The 20,270-nt window shown below is 48.1% G+C and overlaps 1 protein-coding gene across 1 annotated transcript in view; it reads left to right on the forward strand.

Annotated features, from left to right (window-relative positions):
• Nucleotides 1-20,270, forward strand: part of TSHZ2 (teashirt zinc finger homeobox 2) — a 439,239-nt gene that overhangs the window by 258,181 nt on the left and 160,788 nt on the right. The window contains exon 3 of the mRNA XM_082744953.1: nucleotides 2,976-6,051. Within this exon, the coding sequence (XP_082601079.1) occupies nucleotides 2,976-6,043 (3,068 nt within the window). The 3' untranslated portion in view covers nucleotides 6,044-6,051. The remainder of the gene's footprint in view (nucleotides 1-2,975; nucleotides 6,052-20,270) is intronic.

Below are 20,270 nucleotides of genomic sequence, written 5' to 3' on the forward strand. Positions count from 1 at the left end.
ATCCATTTAGAAGGACAAAGTAGATTGGAGAGCTGAGCTGGTCCGGAAAGCTCAGCTTCCAAATGTCAGCCGGGGGGGGAAAAAAAAAAAAAAAAAAAGCAAAACAACCACCTATTTTCTCCTTGTGTGAAAATGACTATATTGGGTGGGCAGATTGGGGTGGGAGGAGTGTGCGTGCACACATACACTCGTGTACATACACTCATGCATGTCTCCTTTATACACACACACACACACGCACACGCACAATAACATGACTTGCTTCCCACCAAATGTCAGGCCCTGTGCTAGGCACCACAAATACTGAGATGTGTAAAACCCGACCGTGCTCTTAACCCATTGCAGTGATGGAAAGTCCTCTTTTCCCCCTAATAGATTCCCCCCCCCACTGGCTCTGTGTGTGTAGGAGTGTATGTGTGTGCTGGCTCTGCGTGTATAGGGGTGTATGTGTGTGCATGCGCACGTGCACGCATGTGTTGCTGTGATGCTATGATCATACTACTCAGGGATGTGGTAACTGTATGTCTCGGTTGGCCTGGAACAGCCTTGGCTAATGAGTGTTGTCCCAGTTTTTGAGCAATAAAGCTCTTCGAATTCTCAAAAGTGACCCTGTTTGATTGATAAAATTTGCCTGACTCTGGAGTATTTTGCTTGGCTGTGTAACAACTCATTTATTAATTTTATAATAGGCATCCTCCTTGAACTTAATGATATGACTAACATACCAAATACTCATTTACAAACATACAAATTGGTCCTGGAAAAATCAAATGCAGTGAGGATGGGGGGGTCTAACGTAGACATCCAGCTGTTTGAAGCGGAGTTTTTCTTGCAAGCAGTGACCACTGATGAATGGTTGCCCAACTAGATTGAGTAGCTTTTGTTTTTTCAAGTCAATGTATGGAACTGGAGACCAGCAACACCAGTTTAACGAAAAACTTGTCAGCTTGCTAGGAAAGCAATAACACAACACCAGTAACAATACAATAATTAGCAAAACCACCAACCTAGTGGCTAAACTGTTTTTTCATTTCCTCTTTTTTTATGGTATGCTTTTTCAAAAAAAATTATTTATTTGAGAGAGAGACAGTGCACATGGGGTGGGGAGGGGCTGAGGGAGACGGAGAGAGAGAACCTTAGCAGTCTCCCCACTGAGCATGGAGCCTGACACAGGGCTCGGTCTCACCACCCTGTGATCATGACCTGAACTGAAATCAAGGGTCGGATGCTTAACCAACTGAGCCACCCGGGCACCCTATATCAAATGCCTTTGAAATCATGGGCTCTTATCTCCAGCATTCCCATAGTTCTCCTCTCCGAAGTGATTGTCAATCTAGTGACATTTCAATGAACCTTTAACTTTAGGGTCTCCACGAAGTTTTCTTATTGGTGAGGCTGGTCATAGAGAGTGGGCTGGCGTGGTTAGGACCATGGATTCTCTCATCAAACAGACCAGAGAAATGTCATTACTCTGAGACGCTAGTTCTGTGGCATTGAGTAAACTTCTTAATCTCAGAGCCTCAATTTTGTCATAGTTCCCACTTCACGTGGATAATCACACAAAATGAAAGAAGGCATTTGCGGTTGTCAGCAAAGTTCCTAGGAGATAGTAGTTCAGCAGCCACAGCAGGAACCTTTGGAGTGTCTGGCTGGAGCCAACTTATTTCTCTCTCCCCCCACCAAAAAAAATCACTTGTCTTTTAAATCCCTCTGCCCGCCTCCCAGGACAGACCTCCACGCCTGATCTCCCTTTTTCAAGCTTTCTCGCTGGTGAACGGAAATGCGCCCCCACCCTAGGGTTTCTCCCAAGGACCCACCTGCACTAAGAGGGGAGAGAGAGGCTAACAGGGGGAGAAAACATTGCACTGAGATCATGCAAGCCTTGCAAATCTAAGACTGAGTCTCCTTTGCTTTTGTGCTTCTTTAGTTACATTTTATCCACGTGGCTCTGAAAAGGCCAGGTGAAGGAAATGAACACATGGGCATAAATAGTCACTTTCCCCATATCTGTTGATGGATATTTGCCCATTAATTCCCTTTGCACCCGCTCTCTCATGCCTTCATTTTCCCTATGCAATTACTGGCCCTAAATCCTCTCAGAGAAGGGAAGGCATGCATCTCCAATAGCATTTTGCATCTACAAATCAAACGTATAATTGGCATCTCATGACGGGTACCCACAAATCACAAAGCATTTGAAATTACAGGCACAAGATCGAGAGGGCATTTTCAGCCTTGTATGAAAAGGTCTTCATAAACCTGTTTGAGAATAATAGGATATTCCCCAAATCTCCCATTCCGACATCATTTGCTATTATTTTAAAATCATTATGTTTGCTGAGCTTACATAATTTTTCAGCTATCAATGGAAGATTTCCTTCAATACTCCATAATCTCTCTTTCTGCTGTGTGACTCTCTACAAATAAAAATGTTATAACAAAAAGAGACTGGCTATCAAAAATATAATGGCCATGCATCTAAATTACCTGTGAGCACTCAACAATGATTTATTAAGAAATTGTATGCCAGTATATCCCAGTGTCTTGAGGAACCCTACCACAGAGATGCTAAGGGTCAAGTCTTAGTTTTCTTATGAGCCAATGTCCTTCTCTAGAGAGATCTGTCTTTGTAGGGTTGGAATTTCCACCCAGCTTTCTTGAAAGTCCTACCTATGGACTTAGAGACTGTCCCACTGTTGGAGCATTGGAGTGATACCCCTTAAGTGTGAAAATTATTAACTTGGGACCCTGGGCATTTAAAAGATGCGTGACTCCTCTATCAATTAAAAACAAAGACATGAGATAGCACAAAAGATATCATTTGGCTTTTTCCCGTGTCCGTGGCTTGCAGTTCACAAAAACGTAAACTCCACGGCTATCCCGTCCGTTTCGGAAGCTCTGAGTCTCAATGGGGAGCTTGGGACGGCAGAGGTCACTTGTCATCTTACCACATCTCTTCTTCTTCTCCTTCGCAGGCTACGCCCAGGAGGAACAGCTGAAGGAAGAGGAGGAAATAAAAGAAGAAGAGGAGGAAGAGGAGGACAGCCGTTCAGTAGCTCAGTTTCAGGGCAGCAATGACCCGGGGACAGACGAGGAGCTAGAAACGGGCCCAGAGCAGAAGGGCTGCTTCAGCTACCAGAACTCTCCCGGGAGCCACTTGTCCAACCAGGATGCGGAGAACGAGTCTCTGCTGAGCGATGCCAGCGATCCGGTGTCGGACGCCAAGAGCGTCTGCGGTCGGGATGCCTCGGACCAGAAAGCCGGCGTGCACCCCAAGCTGCCCAACGAAAGCCACAACTGCATGGATAAAATGACCGCCGTCTATGCCAACATCCTGTCGGATTCCTACTGGTCGGGCCTGGGCCTCGGCTTCAAGCTGTCCAGCGGCGAGCGGCGCAGTTGCGACACCCGCAATGGCAGCAGCAAGACGGATTTCGACTGGCACCAGGACGCGCTGTCCAAGAGCCTCCAGCAGAACTTGCCGTCCCGGTCGGTGGGGAAGCCCAGCCTGTTCAGCTCGGTGCAGCTGTACCGCCAGAGCAGCAAGATGTGCGGGACGGTGTTCACCGGGGCCAGCCGGTTCCGCTGCCGGCAGTGCAGCGCGGCCTATGACACCCTGGTCGAGCTCACTGTGCACATGAACGAGACGGGCCACTACCAGGACGACAACCGCAAGAAGGACAAGTTGCGCCCCGCCAGCTACTCGAAGCCCCGGAAGCGGGCTTTCCAGGATATGGACAAGGAGGACGCTCAGAAGGTTCTCAAGTGCATGTTTTGTGGCGACTCGTTCGATTCCCTCCAAGACCTGAGCGTCCACATGATAAAAACAAAACATTACCAAAAAGTGCCTTTGAAGGAGCCAGTCCCAACCATTTCCTCGAAAATGGTCACTCCGGCCAAGAAGCGCGTCTTCGACGTCAACCGGCCGTGTTCCCCCGATTCGACTACGGGCTCGCTGGCGGACCCGTTCTCCTCCCAGAAGCCCACCAGCCTGCAGCTCTCCTCCAACAACCGCTACGGCTACCAGAACGGCGCCAGCTACACGTGGCAGTTCGAAGCCTGCAAGTCCCAGATCCTCAAGTGCATGGAGTGCGGGAGCTCGCACGACACCCTGCAGCAGCTCACCACCCACATGATGGTCACCGGCCACTTCCTCAAGGTCACCAGCTCGGCCTCCAAGAAGGGCAAGCAGCTGGTGTTGGACCCCCTGGCCGTGGAGAAGATGCAGTCGCTGTCTGACGCCCCGAGCAGTGACTCGCTCGCTCCCAAGCCTTCGGGTAACTCCGCTTCCGAGGGGGCAGCCCCAACCCCTGAGCTGAAGAAAGAGGGCAAGAAGGAGAAACCGGAGGAGAGCAATAAGGACGAGAAAGGCATGAAACGGGAGGAGTACGACGATCCCCTGCAAAAGCCTTTAGACCCCACGGTGAAATATCAGTACCTAAGGGAGGAGGACCTGGAGGACGGCTCCAAGGGCGGAGGGGACATTCTGAAGTCACTGGAAAATACCGTCACCACAGCCATCAACAAGGCCCAGAACGGGGCTCCCAGCTGGAGCGCGTACCCCAGCATCCACGCAGCCTACCAGCTGTCCGAGGGCGCCAAGCCTGCTCTGCCCCTGGGATCCCAGGTCCTGCAGATCCGGCCTAACCTCCCCAACAAGCTGAGGCCCATTGCCCCCAAGTGGAAAGTGATGCCGCTGGTCTCCGTGCCCGCCAACCTGGCCCCATACACCCAAGTGAAGAAGGAGCCGGACGACAAAGAGGAAGCCGCCAAGGAGGGCGGGAAAGAGAGCCCCCGGGAGGAGGCGCCGCCTTTCAGCCACAGCGATGGGGACGCTTTCGCCAAAAGCGAAACCCCGTCGGAATCCAAGAAGGCCGAGCCTTGCCTGCTGAAGGAGGAGGCCAGGCTGGGGGAGGAGGGCGGCGAGCCGGAGAAACGGCCGACCCTGGAGCCCGCGCCCTCTCTCAGCAACGGGTGCACGCTCCCCCCGCGGGCGCCGGCCCTGCCGTGCATCAACCCGCTCAGCGCCCTGCAGTCCGTCCTCAACAACCACCTGGGCAAGGCCACGGAACCCCTGCGCTCCCCTTCCTGCTCCAGCCCAAGCTCAAGCACAATTTCGATGTTCCACAAGTCGGCTCTCAGCGTCATGGACAAGCAGGGCCTGAGTCCTGCCCCCACGCGGCCGGCCAGCGTGTCCAGGCGCTACCTGTTCGAGAGCAACGATCAGCCCATCGACCTGACCAAGTCCAAGAGCAAGAAAGCCGAGTCCTCGCAAGCACAATCCTGCACGTCCCCCCCTCAGAAGCACGCTCTGTCTGACATCGCCGACATGGTCAAGGTCCTCCCCAAGGCCACCACGCCCAAGCCCGCCGCTTCTTCACGCGGGCCCCCCGTGAAGCTGGAAATGGATGTGCGGCGCTTCGAGGACGTCTCCAGCGAGGTGTCGACGTTGCATAAGAGGAAAGGCCGGCAGTCCAACTGGAACCCTCAGCATCTCCTGATTCTGCAGGCGCAGTTCGCCTCCAGCCTCTTCCAGACGTCGGAGGGCAAGTACCTGCTCTCCGACCTGGGCCCTCAGGAGCGCATGCAGATCTCCAAGTTCACGGGGCTCTCCATGACCACCATCAGCCACTGGCTGGCCAACGTCAAGTACCAGCTGAGGAAAACGGGCGGGACGAAGTTTCTGAAAAACATGGACAAGGGACACCCTATCTTTTATTGCAGTGACTGTGCCTCCCAGTTCAGAACGCCTTCTACCTACATCAGTCACTTAGAGTCGCACCTGGGTTTCCAAATGAAGGACATGACCCGCGTGGCCGTGGAGCAGCAAAGCAAGGCGGAACCAGAGATCTCCCGCGTGTCGTCGGCTCAGAGGTCTCCGGAAACCATAGCTGGCGAAGAGGATACAGACTCTAAATTCAAGTGTAAGTTGTGCTGTCGGACATTTGTGAGCAAACACGCGGTAAAACTCCACCTAAGCAAAACGCACAGCAAGTCACCCGAGCACCATTCACAGTTTGTAACGGACGTGGATGAAGAGTAGCTCTGCAGGTACGGGTTTGCTCCCAGGTGATGGCCCAGTAGCCTTGTGAGGAACGTCCTGATGGGAGATGGGTCCGTGTAGAGGCAGCTCGTGTGTCTCGGTACCAAGAGGACAGTAGCCTGCTGGAATAGGACTTATTGGTATGAGAGACTAGAACATAAGTCCTAAGCGTCTCACTGTCCCCGGGTTAGGGTCGGTGATGAGTAGCAGGAAATGGGTTCAGAGACATGGAGTTCACAGAGCCCCGCTGCGTGGTACGTGACCTCCTTCCTGACCCAGGGCCCAGCTCTGAAGGTCCAGCCAAGGCTACACCTCGTTTTAGTTAATACGTGCGGACTCCGTCACTGTCCGGTTTCACCCCCTCGCCTTCCCATAGCGATGCAAATGACTTAGACTGGAGCGAAGGGTGAGCCGCAGGACGAACCCTGTAGAGTTCCTGGGGGCAGCTGCTATGCAGAGATCGCTCCAGCAGCTCGTGAACTTGATGATTATTATTACTTGTAATTCATGCTTTTGCAGCTTCCTTTCGGGCCGATTGCTCCCTTCTCTCCCATCCCTCTGTTTCTTGCCTCCGTTAGGTTTGTTGGGAAAAAGCTTCTGCCCTATGTAGTCAGTCAGACGGCAGGAAAATATGCTCTACAGAACACGGAGGTCAGAGAGAGGAAGCGTGTTTTCTTCTCTCGTCCTCTGGTTTGCTTTAAGATAGACTATTCTCAGTGTCCACGTTTAACCAAGGTAGCTGAACTGCACACCCTTGAGTTTCCTGTACCTAAAGAAACGGATGACTTTCTGAACACCCATTGCTAATGCGCATGGGGTCGGTCCCACAGCTTCAAGTTCATCTGTGTCATGTATCATAGAAGTTCTGTGCCTTGTATAGTCACCAGTGCCCAGACTCTCTATGTCACCTCCAGGAAAGAGGACAGAAGCCAAGGTCAAATACGTTGGCAGACTTGGCCCCACCGGCCGCTTTCAGATGTTTTCCAGGCTGGGTCCTTCACACACTCCTTTCATCGCCTTCTTTTTTTCTTTTTTTTTTTTCTTCTTTTTTTTTTTTTTTTTTTTTTTTTTATATTTTGTCCACTTCCTTCTCTCAGCATGATACCCCCTACATGCTAGGGGCCCCCACACACACTCAGGTTGTCCTCCCCCTCGGGCCCCACAGACAGGGACCTGACTTGACTTAAAGCTTCCGCACGTTCGAGTCCAGTTTCCATCACGCGAGGTGACCGATTCGTTCTTTGGGTCACTTCACAGTAAGAGTATCAGCAGTCAGTGTAACATATAAGCCCTCACTAGCCCCTAGTGTCAGAGCTTTTGTTTCTAAATAGGAGATTTTTGGATCAAGCCACAAAAGTGTGAGCCGTAGCCGAGTTCCAGGCAGAGGAGAGGTACTTCCGTGGTGTGGCTTTGGGTTCACCTCACGGCCAGGTGGGGGGGTGCCAAGTTTGAGGATGGTCAAGAGGAAATAAAGGGTGAAAATCTGGGACTGTCCCCTCACTGAGAAGATCTAACAGCTTCTGATAAAAGGGGACCCCATCCTATAACTAACGGCTCCTTGGGTCCAAATGAAGACTGTTGTTTTGTTTGCATGTTTTTATCATGATAATTAAAATGTGTTACTAGCAGATTCATCTCTTGCTTTCCAAGCATGATCTGTTCAGCTCACACCATTGAAAGAAAAGCCAAAATTCATCTATTAAATTCTATAAGTGAGCTTGGGGCTTGGCAACATTCTATTTATTTGCTATATAACATTTTATATCGTATGTAACTTGCTATTATACTTTTCTGGTGAAAAAAAAAAAAAAAGGGTGGATATATACAGAATACCCAGGGAGAAGAGAGATGTTTCCAATCCCATAGTGGTAGGTCCAAACCATGGTGAAGAGGACAAATAGGGAATGTTTATTTGTGCTACAATAAAGACCAATTTTCCACCTGTTAGGTCTGTAATCATTCTTTGAAAAAAATTAATATCACTGCCAAAACACTGCGATACGTAAATAGAAAGATGGGAGAAAAAGAAAGCCTTAGTCAAAATCTGAAACATGCATGTCTGTTCAGGAAGCAAAGGTAAACTGGTCATTTGGAAAAACCTACATAAAAGGCACTTAACAAATCTGTTAAACACATGGCTAAGGTAGCTCTTTTCTCATCCCTCTGCATGTGTACAAAATAAATATTTCTGATTTGGACCTCTGAGGCCCCACGTTAGAGAGCTACCATTATATGAAACCAAAGCTCCGTTCTTAGATAAACACCGTGACGCTGTGCTCGTGAAATAGGACTGAGTTTGAGTATTTAAGGAAAAAGAAAGTTTGAGTATTTAAGACTCTTTCAGAACTATAGGTGTATACGTGTGTTATGTGTACACAAAAAATGGTGCGTGTGCATGGTGTGTTTGTGTTAATACTAAAGACATTACAGTCTGCCTGACTAGCTCCCACATTTGCACGGAGGGGGACTTTCTATTCCTCTGGCCACGCACGGGAAAAATTCCTTCACCTTTGAGGTCCTCCCTTAGGACAGCATCCACACAGTACCTTGTCCACTGCTTAGAATTAAGCAGATAGGTTTTTAAATGATCACAAAATGAGATCACTGTTATCCAGAACTCTAATTTTCGTTGGTATGCATGATAGCGCAAATTGTACAAAATGACATGATGTTTTAGAAAGCATGGTCAAGATGTTATGGAAAATTTGGGAGCTTTGCCCTATCTCTGTTCTCTGTGGGACGCAAATTTTGGCCTGAATTTCCTTTCCTTTCTTAGATAGGTCATAAATCCTGCTAAAGGCTCTGCCAAATATTAAAGGCAACTTTTCATTAAAAATTAATTAGATGATGTTAAATGCGCATCCCTATTTTAGGACAGAAGTAATCTAAAACGATTTCAGTAAGTATCTGCATATACCTTTAAAAACCACACGCTCTCGAATAATAGGAATTAAACAAAGAGCAAATCAATGAATCTAAAATGCACAAGGACTTGAAATTATAGTCATTATCGTGTAATACAGTATACAAGTTTAAAGCACACCTAGCCTTAAAATTCGGGGCAAAAATGCATTCTAGTCCAATAACTGCCACCTTTGTTTTGGGTGACTTGATAAAAACACACATTCAGGGTGAACAGCATTTAAACTTACCAAATACAATACAGGGTACCCAGTTAAATCTGAATTTCAGATACACAGCAAGTAAGTTTTTAGAATAAGCCGTCCCAAGCGTTGCAGGGGCCATATTTGTATTGAAAAAGGTACTCATTGTTTATCTGAGATTCAGATTTTCCTGGGCATTCTGTATTTTTACTCGCTCAGTCTGGCAACCCTAACAATATGGATTCTATGGCATTCTGGAGAAAGCAAAGGGCTGGATTAATTAATGTCTATAAGATACATCATCCTTTCATTCATCCATTAAATAAATATTCCTCCTTCCCTCCCTGCCTCCCTGCCTCCCTGCGTTTCTTTCATCTTACAACAGACATAGGTGTGCTTTGACTACGCACCAGCTTCTGCTCCGCAATGGCTGTGTAATGGTGAACTAGCAGACATGCTGATTATGATAGCCAAATGTGCCAGCCCTGCGGCAAGTGCTTTACAAACATTATTCCACTTGATTCTCACAAAACGGCCCTATAAGGTAGGGGTGGATTCAACCGTGTAACGGGAGAAAAAGGAGGCAGAGAGATTCTGCCTGAATTCCTACAGTCGCATAACCTCGCTCATGCGTTATTACCGATCCAGAAGGCCATCTCTCCAGGCCCCACACCGCGCTGATCCCAGGGAATAAACCGGTGACCAGAATAAGAATCTGCCTTTGAGGCTCGCGGTAGACACGCAGACGGGTGGCCCCGGGGTAAACGCTGAATGGAGGAAGGGGGGGTGGGCATCTGCCCGATCCCGAGGGAATGATGGTTTCGGGGGCTCGTGATGTTAATGCTTCCTCCGGCTGCCGAGGCTCTCGGGCTTGGGTGCAAATCCTAACTCATCCTCCCTCCCTAAGCCATGGCCCAATTCTCTGTCTGTAAAATGGGGACATGGTGCTCCCCTCTTAGAAAATTTGTGAAAATTAAATAAGCCTGTGTAACTCTTTTCCAAGAAGCCTGGCAACTAGTAGGTTCATGGGAAAAGTCAGTCCTCCACAATGCCCGCGGGTTTCTGCCGTGTTCTTCAGGCTCACTTGAAGTGTGTAGAAGCTGTGGGCTCTCTCCAGATGTCCCCGCGGAACCCTCAGCTTGCAGTTTGATCATAATGATAGCAAATGACAGCAAAACTCCCACTTACGGGAGTCTTCCACAGGCGAGGCATGGTGATTCATGCCACTCTGATTTTGCAAGGAGCTCTGAGGGCTTTGTGATTTGTCCCTGAGTGTGCAGTCAGGACACAGAGGGACTCCAGCTTAGGACTGTTCCGCACTCATCACCTTTTTCTGCCTCTTGGCTTCTCTGCCACCTTGCTTGATGGTTTCTAGATGCTCCCATGGCCACATGGAAAACAGGGCTATAATCCTGACACATGAGCTAGAGATAGGCAAGAGCTCCCCTGAGCTTCTCAGAGGCTCCGGTGGCAAACTGAATATGGAAACTCAGGGGCCTGGGACTGGCCCGCAGCCTAGAGCACAGCATCCTCAATATCCTGACTGTGATGTCCTTGGCCAGTCAGCCAATTAGACATTTACCATATAGCATCCAACCAAGGAATGACCCGAATTCCAGTGAAAATATACACTTACCGGATTTCTTTCTTTTTTTTTTTTTTTTTTTTTTTTTTTTTGATCCTCATCCTGACTCTCAACTCTCATTTAGGGGAAACAAAATGAAAATTCAGAAACAGGGTCAGCTATAAGACTCATGTATTTCCTACACAGCAAGAAACAAATGTGTCATCTGTTTTAATGTTTCCATTTTATGCAAGCGATCTGGCTTCCGTCCCTCGCGAATCACCGGCCCCCTTCTCTGTTGCTCTGTCCCCCTCATTGGGAACCTTCGAAATCTCAATCCTGACGTGTATAATTTGGTGCTTTAATATAGAGTAACATTATTTTTCATTTACTCCAATCTGCCATCAGTATCATCTTTTCATTTAACCAGATGCAATTCTTTTTTCTTTCGCTAAATTGAAAATCCATGAGCGACAGGGAGTGCAATGTTTTAATTAGCTCATATTTTTTATATGGATTTATGTCTTTAAAATACATTTGTGTAATTCTTCAGCTAAATTAAAAACGTCTTTCCGCGAAAGTGAGGAGGGGAAAATAAAGAGCTGAATTGTGTCATTAGCTTAGGTAGATTCAGATGGAGAGCAGGACCTCACGAGGGTGGGGCGGGGGGTGGGGGGACACACGGCAGTTCCTGGGGCATCTGCCCAGCGGATTCTGAACTCGCCCCTTCATTTAAAGTCTTTCTCTATAGAGATTTCACAGCAACGGCTTGAGGAGGGATGTTTTTTTTTGGAAGGCCCCTAGGAAGTAAACAAGCAGCTACCTTCAACGAACTAATTTGAAACCGAACCAGCCGCCAAACAAAACAGGCAGAAAAGAAGAAGAAGAAGGAGGAGGAGGAGGAGGAGAAGTCATAATGATAAACAGTTTCCCCTGCATTTCTCTCTTTGTCTTTTTTTTTTTTAACTATCAAGTTTAAAGCTTTCCACAGTGCCTTTTTTTTTTTTTTTTACTTTATAGGAGACAAGTGACATTCTGTGGTAAATGGGAGGCAAAGCCATGCAGAACTGAAATCTCTCTAATGCACTGACACTAACTTGCCCTCTATTGTTGGAACCGAGCAGGCTCTCATGATTGTTCATCAAACGGCTCCTAATGCAGTTAAAGCATTCAGCTATAATTTCTCCTTGCATTTATAATTACTGTCATAGACTGCACACCTCGGTGAGCAGATTAAAGCTATAAACTATTTAGCCACGGCTCTAAGACGAGGAACTTGATTTGTCTGGCAGGAATTATTTGTTAGAGAGCTTGACACATCACATAAAAATGACTCAACTTGATGAAGAACAATGCATTTTAGCAATGCGGGGATTTTAAATCACTTCTGATGCCACGCCCTGCAGGAACCGCAGGGCGGTGTGTTCCATGATATGTGGGCCACGGAGATCACGTTAGGGGTACCAGAACAGAAGAGGCTGTGATGTGCCGCTGCTGGCTTTCTGGACGCTTCCCCTGAAAAAACAGGAGTTGGTTGGAAATCAGTGCATGTCATGTCCTCCCATTAAATCCAGTGTAAATGTTACAGGAGGCTCACCAGGCAGGGAAAAGGAGGCTGCCGGGAGCCAAAGGCGCAGTCACCTTTGGGGGCCTTTAGAGAACTTTGTGCTGCTGTCGAGAACACAAGCCCCCAGAGCCCAGGAAGCCGGGACTCCGTGGAGAGTGCTGGTGGTAGTTTTTCCTGGAATGGTCTTTATTTCTTTGGTCTTTTTATTTGTTTTTTTGTTTGTTTGTTTTGGTTTGGTTGGGTTTGGTGTGGTTTTTCTTACTTGCTGGAGGTATAGCATATATTTAGGCATGGAGGGTATTTCTTTGGGGTCATCTTTTAGCGATGCTGTGAAAACTTGAAAAAAAAAATCCATGTCCAGGTTGAGGAGCAAGACTGGCAGAGACCAGGGAGAGGTGAATGCAGGCCCTTTCTTCCTCTTCCTGCCTGTGTTGCAGACTAGCTGAAATCGTGTAGGGACAGAGCTCCGCCCCGGGTCCGGCCCACCAAGCCGGCGCTCGATGCACCTCACCTCTTGATTCCCTACCTTGATCACCTGCCTCAAAACAATCCCCTTGTGTTTGCTGAAGGCTTAGATCAAGATGTGGGATGGATTGTGCCATTTTATTTGAGGAAATCGGGAGAGACTATGAGGACAGACTTAATTAAATCAGCTCTGGATGGTTGGAGGGTGGCAGGAGGCATGGAAGTATGGGGGGGTGGTTTGGGGTGCCCGAGAAAAGGTGGATATAGCATTAACCTGCATTTCTTTCCCTCTTGGTTCTGCTTTTTTTTCTCTCTGCCACCAGCTACCTTGAAAAATCCCACTTGTACCGTCCAAACTCGCCAGTGGCTATGCCCTGCTTAGGAAGGTCTACACTGGAGTCCCAGGGCAGAGAGTGGCAGTGATGATGTTGATTAGATGTGGTAAGAAAACAGTGCTTGGCAGCGTCTGCTACCGCCACTGTTCTTGCCATGATCGATCCTGACAGAGAATTGACATTTACTGTGCATTTACGATATCCCGGCTCTTGTACTCTGGTGGTCTATGTGTGTACTACCTCAATCAGTCTTACCCTAAAACTCGGCAAAGAAAGAAGGATAATGCCATTCAGCTTACGGATGAGGAAACCGGTCCTCAGACAGGTGAGGTGCTCCCGGGCTCACAGAGCTAGCACGCGGTAGACCTGAGATCAGGCCTGGGCAAAGAAATGATTGACCTCAAGCCAGAGTTTTGGCTGAAACTTCTCCTAGCACCTTTCTGGTATCTCTGGGGTTAAATTCTATCGGGCGCTGCACCAGAGCGTGAGGTGGGAACCCGTCCCCAAGTTACTGGCAGGGGAGAGAAGTGGAGGGGGGCAACAACAAAAAAAAAAAGTTTCAGTATCCCGAAAGGCCAGATCTTTGACATGGACAACTTTCTCCCTCCCGGGCCCTCCAGCAAATTGGCACTTTCACTGTGCCTGGTTTTATCTGGTATTTTGTTCATCTATGGAGAAAAAAAAGATGTTTCAGGTGATGTTATTTTCAATGCTACATTACTTGATTTCACAGTCAAATAATTCTATTTTTGTTCACCAGAGGATTTTGTCATGTTTAATTGTTTATGACTCCCTGCTCCCCCATATTTGCCGTAGCCTCCACTTCTCCCCATGCCGCCTTCCCGTGGATTCTCTGGTGGGCGGTAACCATGGAGATGGGTCCCTATTGGGTAGCATTGGCTCTGGCTGAGAAGTCGGGGGACCAATCAGGACTTTGTCACCCCAGAAATGTAAGAACGGGAAGTGAGAGGATGCTGAGTGGAGGGAAGGCCTGTCACAAAGTCTCGGGAGGCGGGACTTCCTGATGCCCAGAAATCCCACGAGGGACGCATCACACAGCTAAACTCAGGGGAGTTACGTGGGCTCTGGAGCCACTGAGGCCCGGGCCCTGGGGCCACATCTCCACCTCCTAGCTGAGAGACCAAGGGCAGGTCACGTCACCTCTCTGACCCTCAGCTCCTCTTCTGTCAAGTGGCCGCATGAAGGCTGGCTTCACGTAGTGTTATAAGGATAAAATGGAAGAAAACCTACCAAGAGTCTTCCTGGTACAATATCAGGCACACAGAAATGGCCCATTAAAGAGAGCTGCTCTTACCATTGTTAACATACAACAGCCCTAGAATGAAGGGTGGGTTAATGTGTCCGAGGACTTTAATTCTAATAGCAACCGCCACAGTCATAATGTGCTGTGACCAAGTCAGATTCTGTGTCTCAGGAACGTCCATTGGGGAAAGACAAATGTGAAAACATGCATCACACAGTAGACATTACATGTCGGGACAGTGGCCCATGCGAGGACCACAGTGGTGCACGACACAGAAATGGGCTCTGCCCTCAGACCACAGACAGTCCATCATGGAAGAAGGACATGACACCACCAAGGCCTGCACTGAGCTCAGTGTCATCACAGGGAGAGTACTGAGTGAGCGGGAGCGGGAGGGTTCGAGGGTGTCTGATCCGATCAGCAGAGATCGAGGCTGAATCGGAATGAGAAAAGGCACTAGCAGGTGGCAAAGGGGGTGGGCACCAGGACGAAAGGAATGGCAAGAGGAAAGCCTCATAAGTGAGGTTGAGCAGGGGGTTCATTCCAGAAAATGGCTGTTGTTCGGTGTGACTGGAGTGTGTTTCAGAGAGAAGATGGCGTAGAGGAGACACTGGTCAGGCAGAGAAGTCGGGGGATACACGTACGATGGCTCCCCTCCAGCCTATGAACTTATCTTTTGAGCCTCACCGAGACAGATGTTCAATACAGGTTTGCTTTATTGAAAGAGTCAAACATCATTTCCACAAAGTTGACTCTGGGGCTTGGAAGCGGTGGGGCACCAGCCTCTTCCCTGAAGGTGAACGTGGCATCCACCTCTAAGGTCCAGGAGGCCAGGGGCTGCATCTGATTCGCTCCCCATGTACAGACTCTATAAATTTTGGAAGGGAAGGACAGTGTCTAGGAGGTGATCATAACTTCCTGGGACATCCCCCATTTCATCCCCCATGAAATAACGGTAACGCCCGTGTCACTCATCAGTCCGGCGGACGGAATAGGTGAAGCAGGTGAGAGCCTTAGCACAGAGCACAGTGCATAATAGAAGCCCCAAAGGAAGGAAATTTCAGGCTCTATGAAGCCCAGCAAAGTACAAGAAATTGAGAAGCATTTCCAGCCCACGGTCCAATGATTTGCCCAGAGGACTAACATTGCCATGAGACCTAAGAAATGCCTTTTTTTGAGGTATGCTCGCCCACGGGAGCAGAGTCAACAGATGCCTTCAGGGGAGTGAGTCAAGCCTCCTGCACCAGGAGGAGCAGAGCCCTTCATTCAGTCCTTTAATTCACACTCTTGGAGAAGCGGCCGTGAGCCGGGCTCTGTCGTGAGTGCTGGGCTACACCCCCAGAAGAGAGGAAACAAGATCTTACATTCTAATTGGAGGAACACGTTGATAATAATACGGACAGCTCACATTTGGGAACACAAATAAAAGTAACAATTTCTGAGAAAGTGGGGCTGCCAAGGGATACAGTGTGATGTACGGGGTGATGGCGGCCACCTACTTTAAACAGCAGGGGGAAGAGGGGCAGGGAAAGGAACTAAGGAGGTTGAGAAGGAGTGGTCACGTGACAAATTGAGGGCAGAACATTCCAGGTGGGAAAACAGAAGGGTTGGTATATCTGATTCAGGGAAAGGCCGTGTCGAGAGCTGGGATTGGAGGCATAGGGGCGTGGTTGGGGTGCGGTGGGGAGATGAGGCAAGTCAGCGCTTTGTGGAACATCCTGATAACTTTAGGCTTTTTCATTCCAAGCCCAATGAGAAGCCATTGAAGGGGTTTAGGAGGACAAGGCCATGACCTACGTTGCCCTTCAGAAGACAACTGTGGTTACAGAGTGTAGAATGGATGAGAGCAGTCAAGGGCAAACGTGAGCCCGTGAGGAGGTGATGAGAAGGACAGGGAGGCAGTGAAGGCAGGGGGCATGCAGAGGAGCGAGTGGCCTTGGGGGGTTCCAGGCCACTCGGGCCATGCGTGCCTACAAAAGAGAAGGAATATCAAACAGAGAAGTCATGGGGAGGCATTAGGACAAATTCACCTTTATACTGTGGGGCCTGCCCGGGGTGGGCTTCTAGGTACAACCTCTCTTCCCAAATTTCCCCTGGATGACCCCCAACTCCTAAGTGAGACATTACTGCCTATTTCCTAAGGACAATCCATTTCTTTTTTTTTTTTTTTTTAAGATTTTATTTATTTGTCAGAGAGCGCGAGCGAGAGCGAGCACAGGCAGACAGAGTGGAAGGCAGAGTCAGACGGAGAAGCAGGCTCCCTGTGGAGCAAGGAGCCCGATATGGGACTCGATCCCAGGACGCTGGGACCATGACCCGAGCCGAAGGCAGCTGCCCAACCAACTGAGCCACCCACGCGTCCCACAATCCATTTCTTGATAAAAGTAAGCCATAGTCTGTATACTTCTCCAGAAATTATGAAGTACAAACCAAGAGGTCCCTGCTGTGCTTGCCTTCCTATTTTTCAACCCTAATTTAATTCCTCCCTCCATTCTGTAATTCAGCCCCCTTCTCCCCACAGCATCCACCCTAGGTGGTCCTGACTCCAACGGAAGATTTACTGGCAAGACGAAATGGAGGAACACGTTGTTTTTTCAAGATGATTTAATGACCTTTTTGGCATCCTCATGACTGCTGAAATCTTCTGTAATTATTCAGCTTGGCGGCAGAGACTTCTGTTGATCAGAGGAAGGCTGATGTGGATGTCAAATGTCAATAAATTTGCAATCCATAATTGCGATCACTGGATGTTGGAGCAGGCTGGGACATGGCTTGGTCACAAGGCCATGAGTGGTTGAGCCAAAACGAGCATGAAAGGATCTTGGGAGTTAGGTATGCAAAAATCACTATGCTATCTTCTGCTCTTGCACCAGCTCGCTTGCTCTGTCCCTGCCTTGTTTTCCGCCTGTGTCTGTCAATGTCAACAATCCCTGCTCTGGAGATGGGCGTGCTGCCTATCAGACACTTCGGAGTCCTCTGGGTCTGTCTCCACTCGGAGCCAGTGATGCTGTAAACACAGCGACGGGTTCTTCCAGAGAATCTCCATCAGCTTTTTTTTTTTTTTTTTGGTCACATTGCTCAGGTCTGTTTGGCCCTTGCTGGAGGTTGAGCATTGATTTTTTTTTTTTTCTTTTTCTGCTTTGCTTGTCCTCCGACAGCATGGTTTATGTCGGAAAGCTCTACGTCAGGAATTAGAGAGTGTTCATAACGATGGGGGATAATACCCTAATATAAATATACCATTTGTGGGCTTGCACTTTGACAAGAGCGAGTGAACTGGAAGATGCTAGAAAAGCTCTGAAGTCATGGAAACATGGGGCAGAGGCATTTGCTTTAATGACTCCTCTAATTCCTCGAGCTCACCTTATCAAGTTGTAACCTCTGAATCTCTAAGTTCCTAGTTCAAAAATGCAGAGTCTCCTCTGTCCTCGTGTTAATTTTTAAATTATATATCATTGTAGAGAGGCCCTTTGTGGTGAATATGATGAGCCATTTTCACATCTGAAATGGGGAATTATAACTGAACATTAGCGATTGCTTATAAATCACTGTGAGCAAAGTGGCATCTGTGACCACAAGGTTCTAGCTGGGGAGAAATGCAGTGCAAGAGAAAAGGGGACCCAGAAAGGAGAAGGTGATTTTCAAGAGAGGCGGTTACAAGCTGATGATCATTCCTCGGGCGCACTGGGCGTGTTTTATTCTGAAGCTGGGATTCTGTTCTATGGCTGCCTTTTCTTTTTCTTGGAGCTTTTTTTTTTTTTTTTAAGTTTCTTGGAGGTTGAGAAGAGGTCCTAAGGCTCCCTAGGAATCAGCAAAAAGGCAGTAGGATGTGTGATTCTAAGGTGGCATATCTGCCAGACGGCCAGAACGTGAGCCAGGCCCGGGGTCTGGGAATACGGGTGCTATGTCCGCCCTCGCTGGAGAGCTCTGGAGAGGTATGTGGCTTTGAATCCACGCTGCACTGTTCCCTAGCAGTAAGAGCAAACCCTTCATCTCTCTAAGATGCAGCTTCTTTATCTGTAAAATGGGGGTAACTCTCCTAGCTCAGGGCTCGATAGATAAGATCGCAGGAGACAATCCAGGTCAATACTCTGAGCCAATTGTTCTCAAACTTGAGAATCATCTGGAGGGTTTGTTAAAACGCAGATGGCTGAACCCGTTTCCCAGAGCATCGGATTCGGTAGATCTTGGGTGGAGCCATTTAATTGGAATTTCTAACAAATTCCCTGATGGTAGTGGGGATGCTCGTCCACGGACCACATTTTGAGACCCACTGCTTTAAGCATAGTACCGGGCACATTGTGATTGCTCTAAAAAAAAAGTTTGCTTTTATTAGCTTGAATTCAGTCATTGCACCTGTCTGATGCTCTGTCCTGATGAAGAAGCAGCACGGACCACAAGGAAGGTCCTAGTTTAATGTACAAAATCAAGTCAGACCAAGAAGGTGAGACCCTCTAGATCTTCCCTTAGAGCGGAGAGAACAGAAGCTGACGAGAAGCAACTAGAGGAGCGATCCAAATTCTAGGAAAGCAGGATATGGTTCAGGGTTTTATAGGACTCCCTTGAGATCACTTAATAACAGGATACACAATATCAGTTCAGTTGTTCCTACTGTATCAGGAGGCGTTTTTCCACCTCATGAGCTGATTAGCGGTAAAGGGAATAGGTTCCTCTCCTGACTTTGCTAAATATCTTCCTTAACTCTGAAAGGATGGGATGCAAAATCACTTTGGGAGCAATAGTTAAAACTGATCAGCATGCTAACTCTAAACTGTGTTTATCACAATCTGTTATTTATAATTGACTGCAAACCAAATCAAAACTAATTTAGTAAACCAGGGAGTTTAGTAAACCAGTAAATCAGTTCATCCAAGGATAGAGTTGGTTTCACACACAGATGAATCTTGGGTTCAAAAGACACATGTCATGGGAACTTAGTCTTTTCCAGTCGTTTGGCTCAGGTTTCCCCTGTTTTGTCTTCATTTTCAGAGGAACAGCTAGATTGCCTAGACCAGCACGAGGGTTCTATGCCACCTAAGAGCTTAGGAGTTCAGTTGAGTGTCTGTTTCCCAAGAGTGTCACCTATGGAGATGCAGTTGAGTTGGCCTGTGCCGTCATAATACTCAAAGTGATGCCTCGGGCTGGGAATACAGGATGCCACCTCTTCAGGCTGGCTCAGACTCACAGTCCTGGAAGCCTTACATGGGCTCAGTATGTTACAGCTCAGGCTGAGATTGGTATGGCCAGAAGGGTTGTGATATTAGTGGAGACTTGGGGTAAGGGTGGGGAATGACCCTAAATCCAACTCCTCTTGTTCAAGCTTGACCTAGGCCATCTGTTCACTCTCCTAACACCTGCTAATTTTCTGATTCTGCATGACTGAGAGTAGTCCCATTCAAGCCCTGGTGCCCCGGCATAGGATCAGTAGACACACCTTTTTTTCTCACCTTTCCCACCACTGTCCATGTCACTACTAATTTTTTTCCTGGACCTCCATAATATTTCTATCACTTCACCTGCTCCACCTCTGTGTCTACGGGAGGTGGGTCTGTGGACGCACACCCTATCTCTTGCCAGGACTACCCTGTGTCACTATGCCCGGCCCACGACTACTAGATTGAAAGTCCTAACTCAAAGCTCATGGCATAATAAGAAGAGCTACTGTTTCATGAGTGTTTTTTCTACCTGAGGAACTTCAAATATCAACCTTCTGATCTCTAGATTGACCATTCTCATTACTGAAATCTCACCTTCAACGTCATCTTCTTCAAGGACTCTTCCCTGAAAATCATCAACATTTCTGTGAAGGGTCCAAAAGTAAATATTTTCTGGGTCAGAGCCTGTCACCACGGCTTATTCTGTTATTGCAGCGTGAAAGCGGTATTGGGGGTTGTGTGAATGAAAGGGTGTGGCTATATTCTAATAAAA

The sequence above is a fragment of the Mustela nivalis genome, assembly GCF_964662115.1.
Source record: "Mustela nivalis genome assembly, chromosome: 8".
Classification (NCBI taxonomy): domain Eukaryota; kingdom Metazoa; phylum Chordata; class Mammalia; order Carnivora; family Mustelidae; genus Mustela; species Mustela nivalis.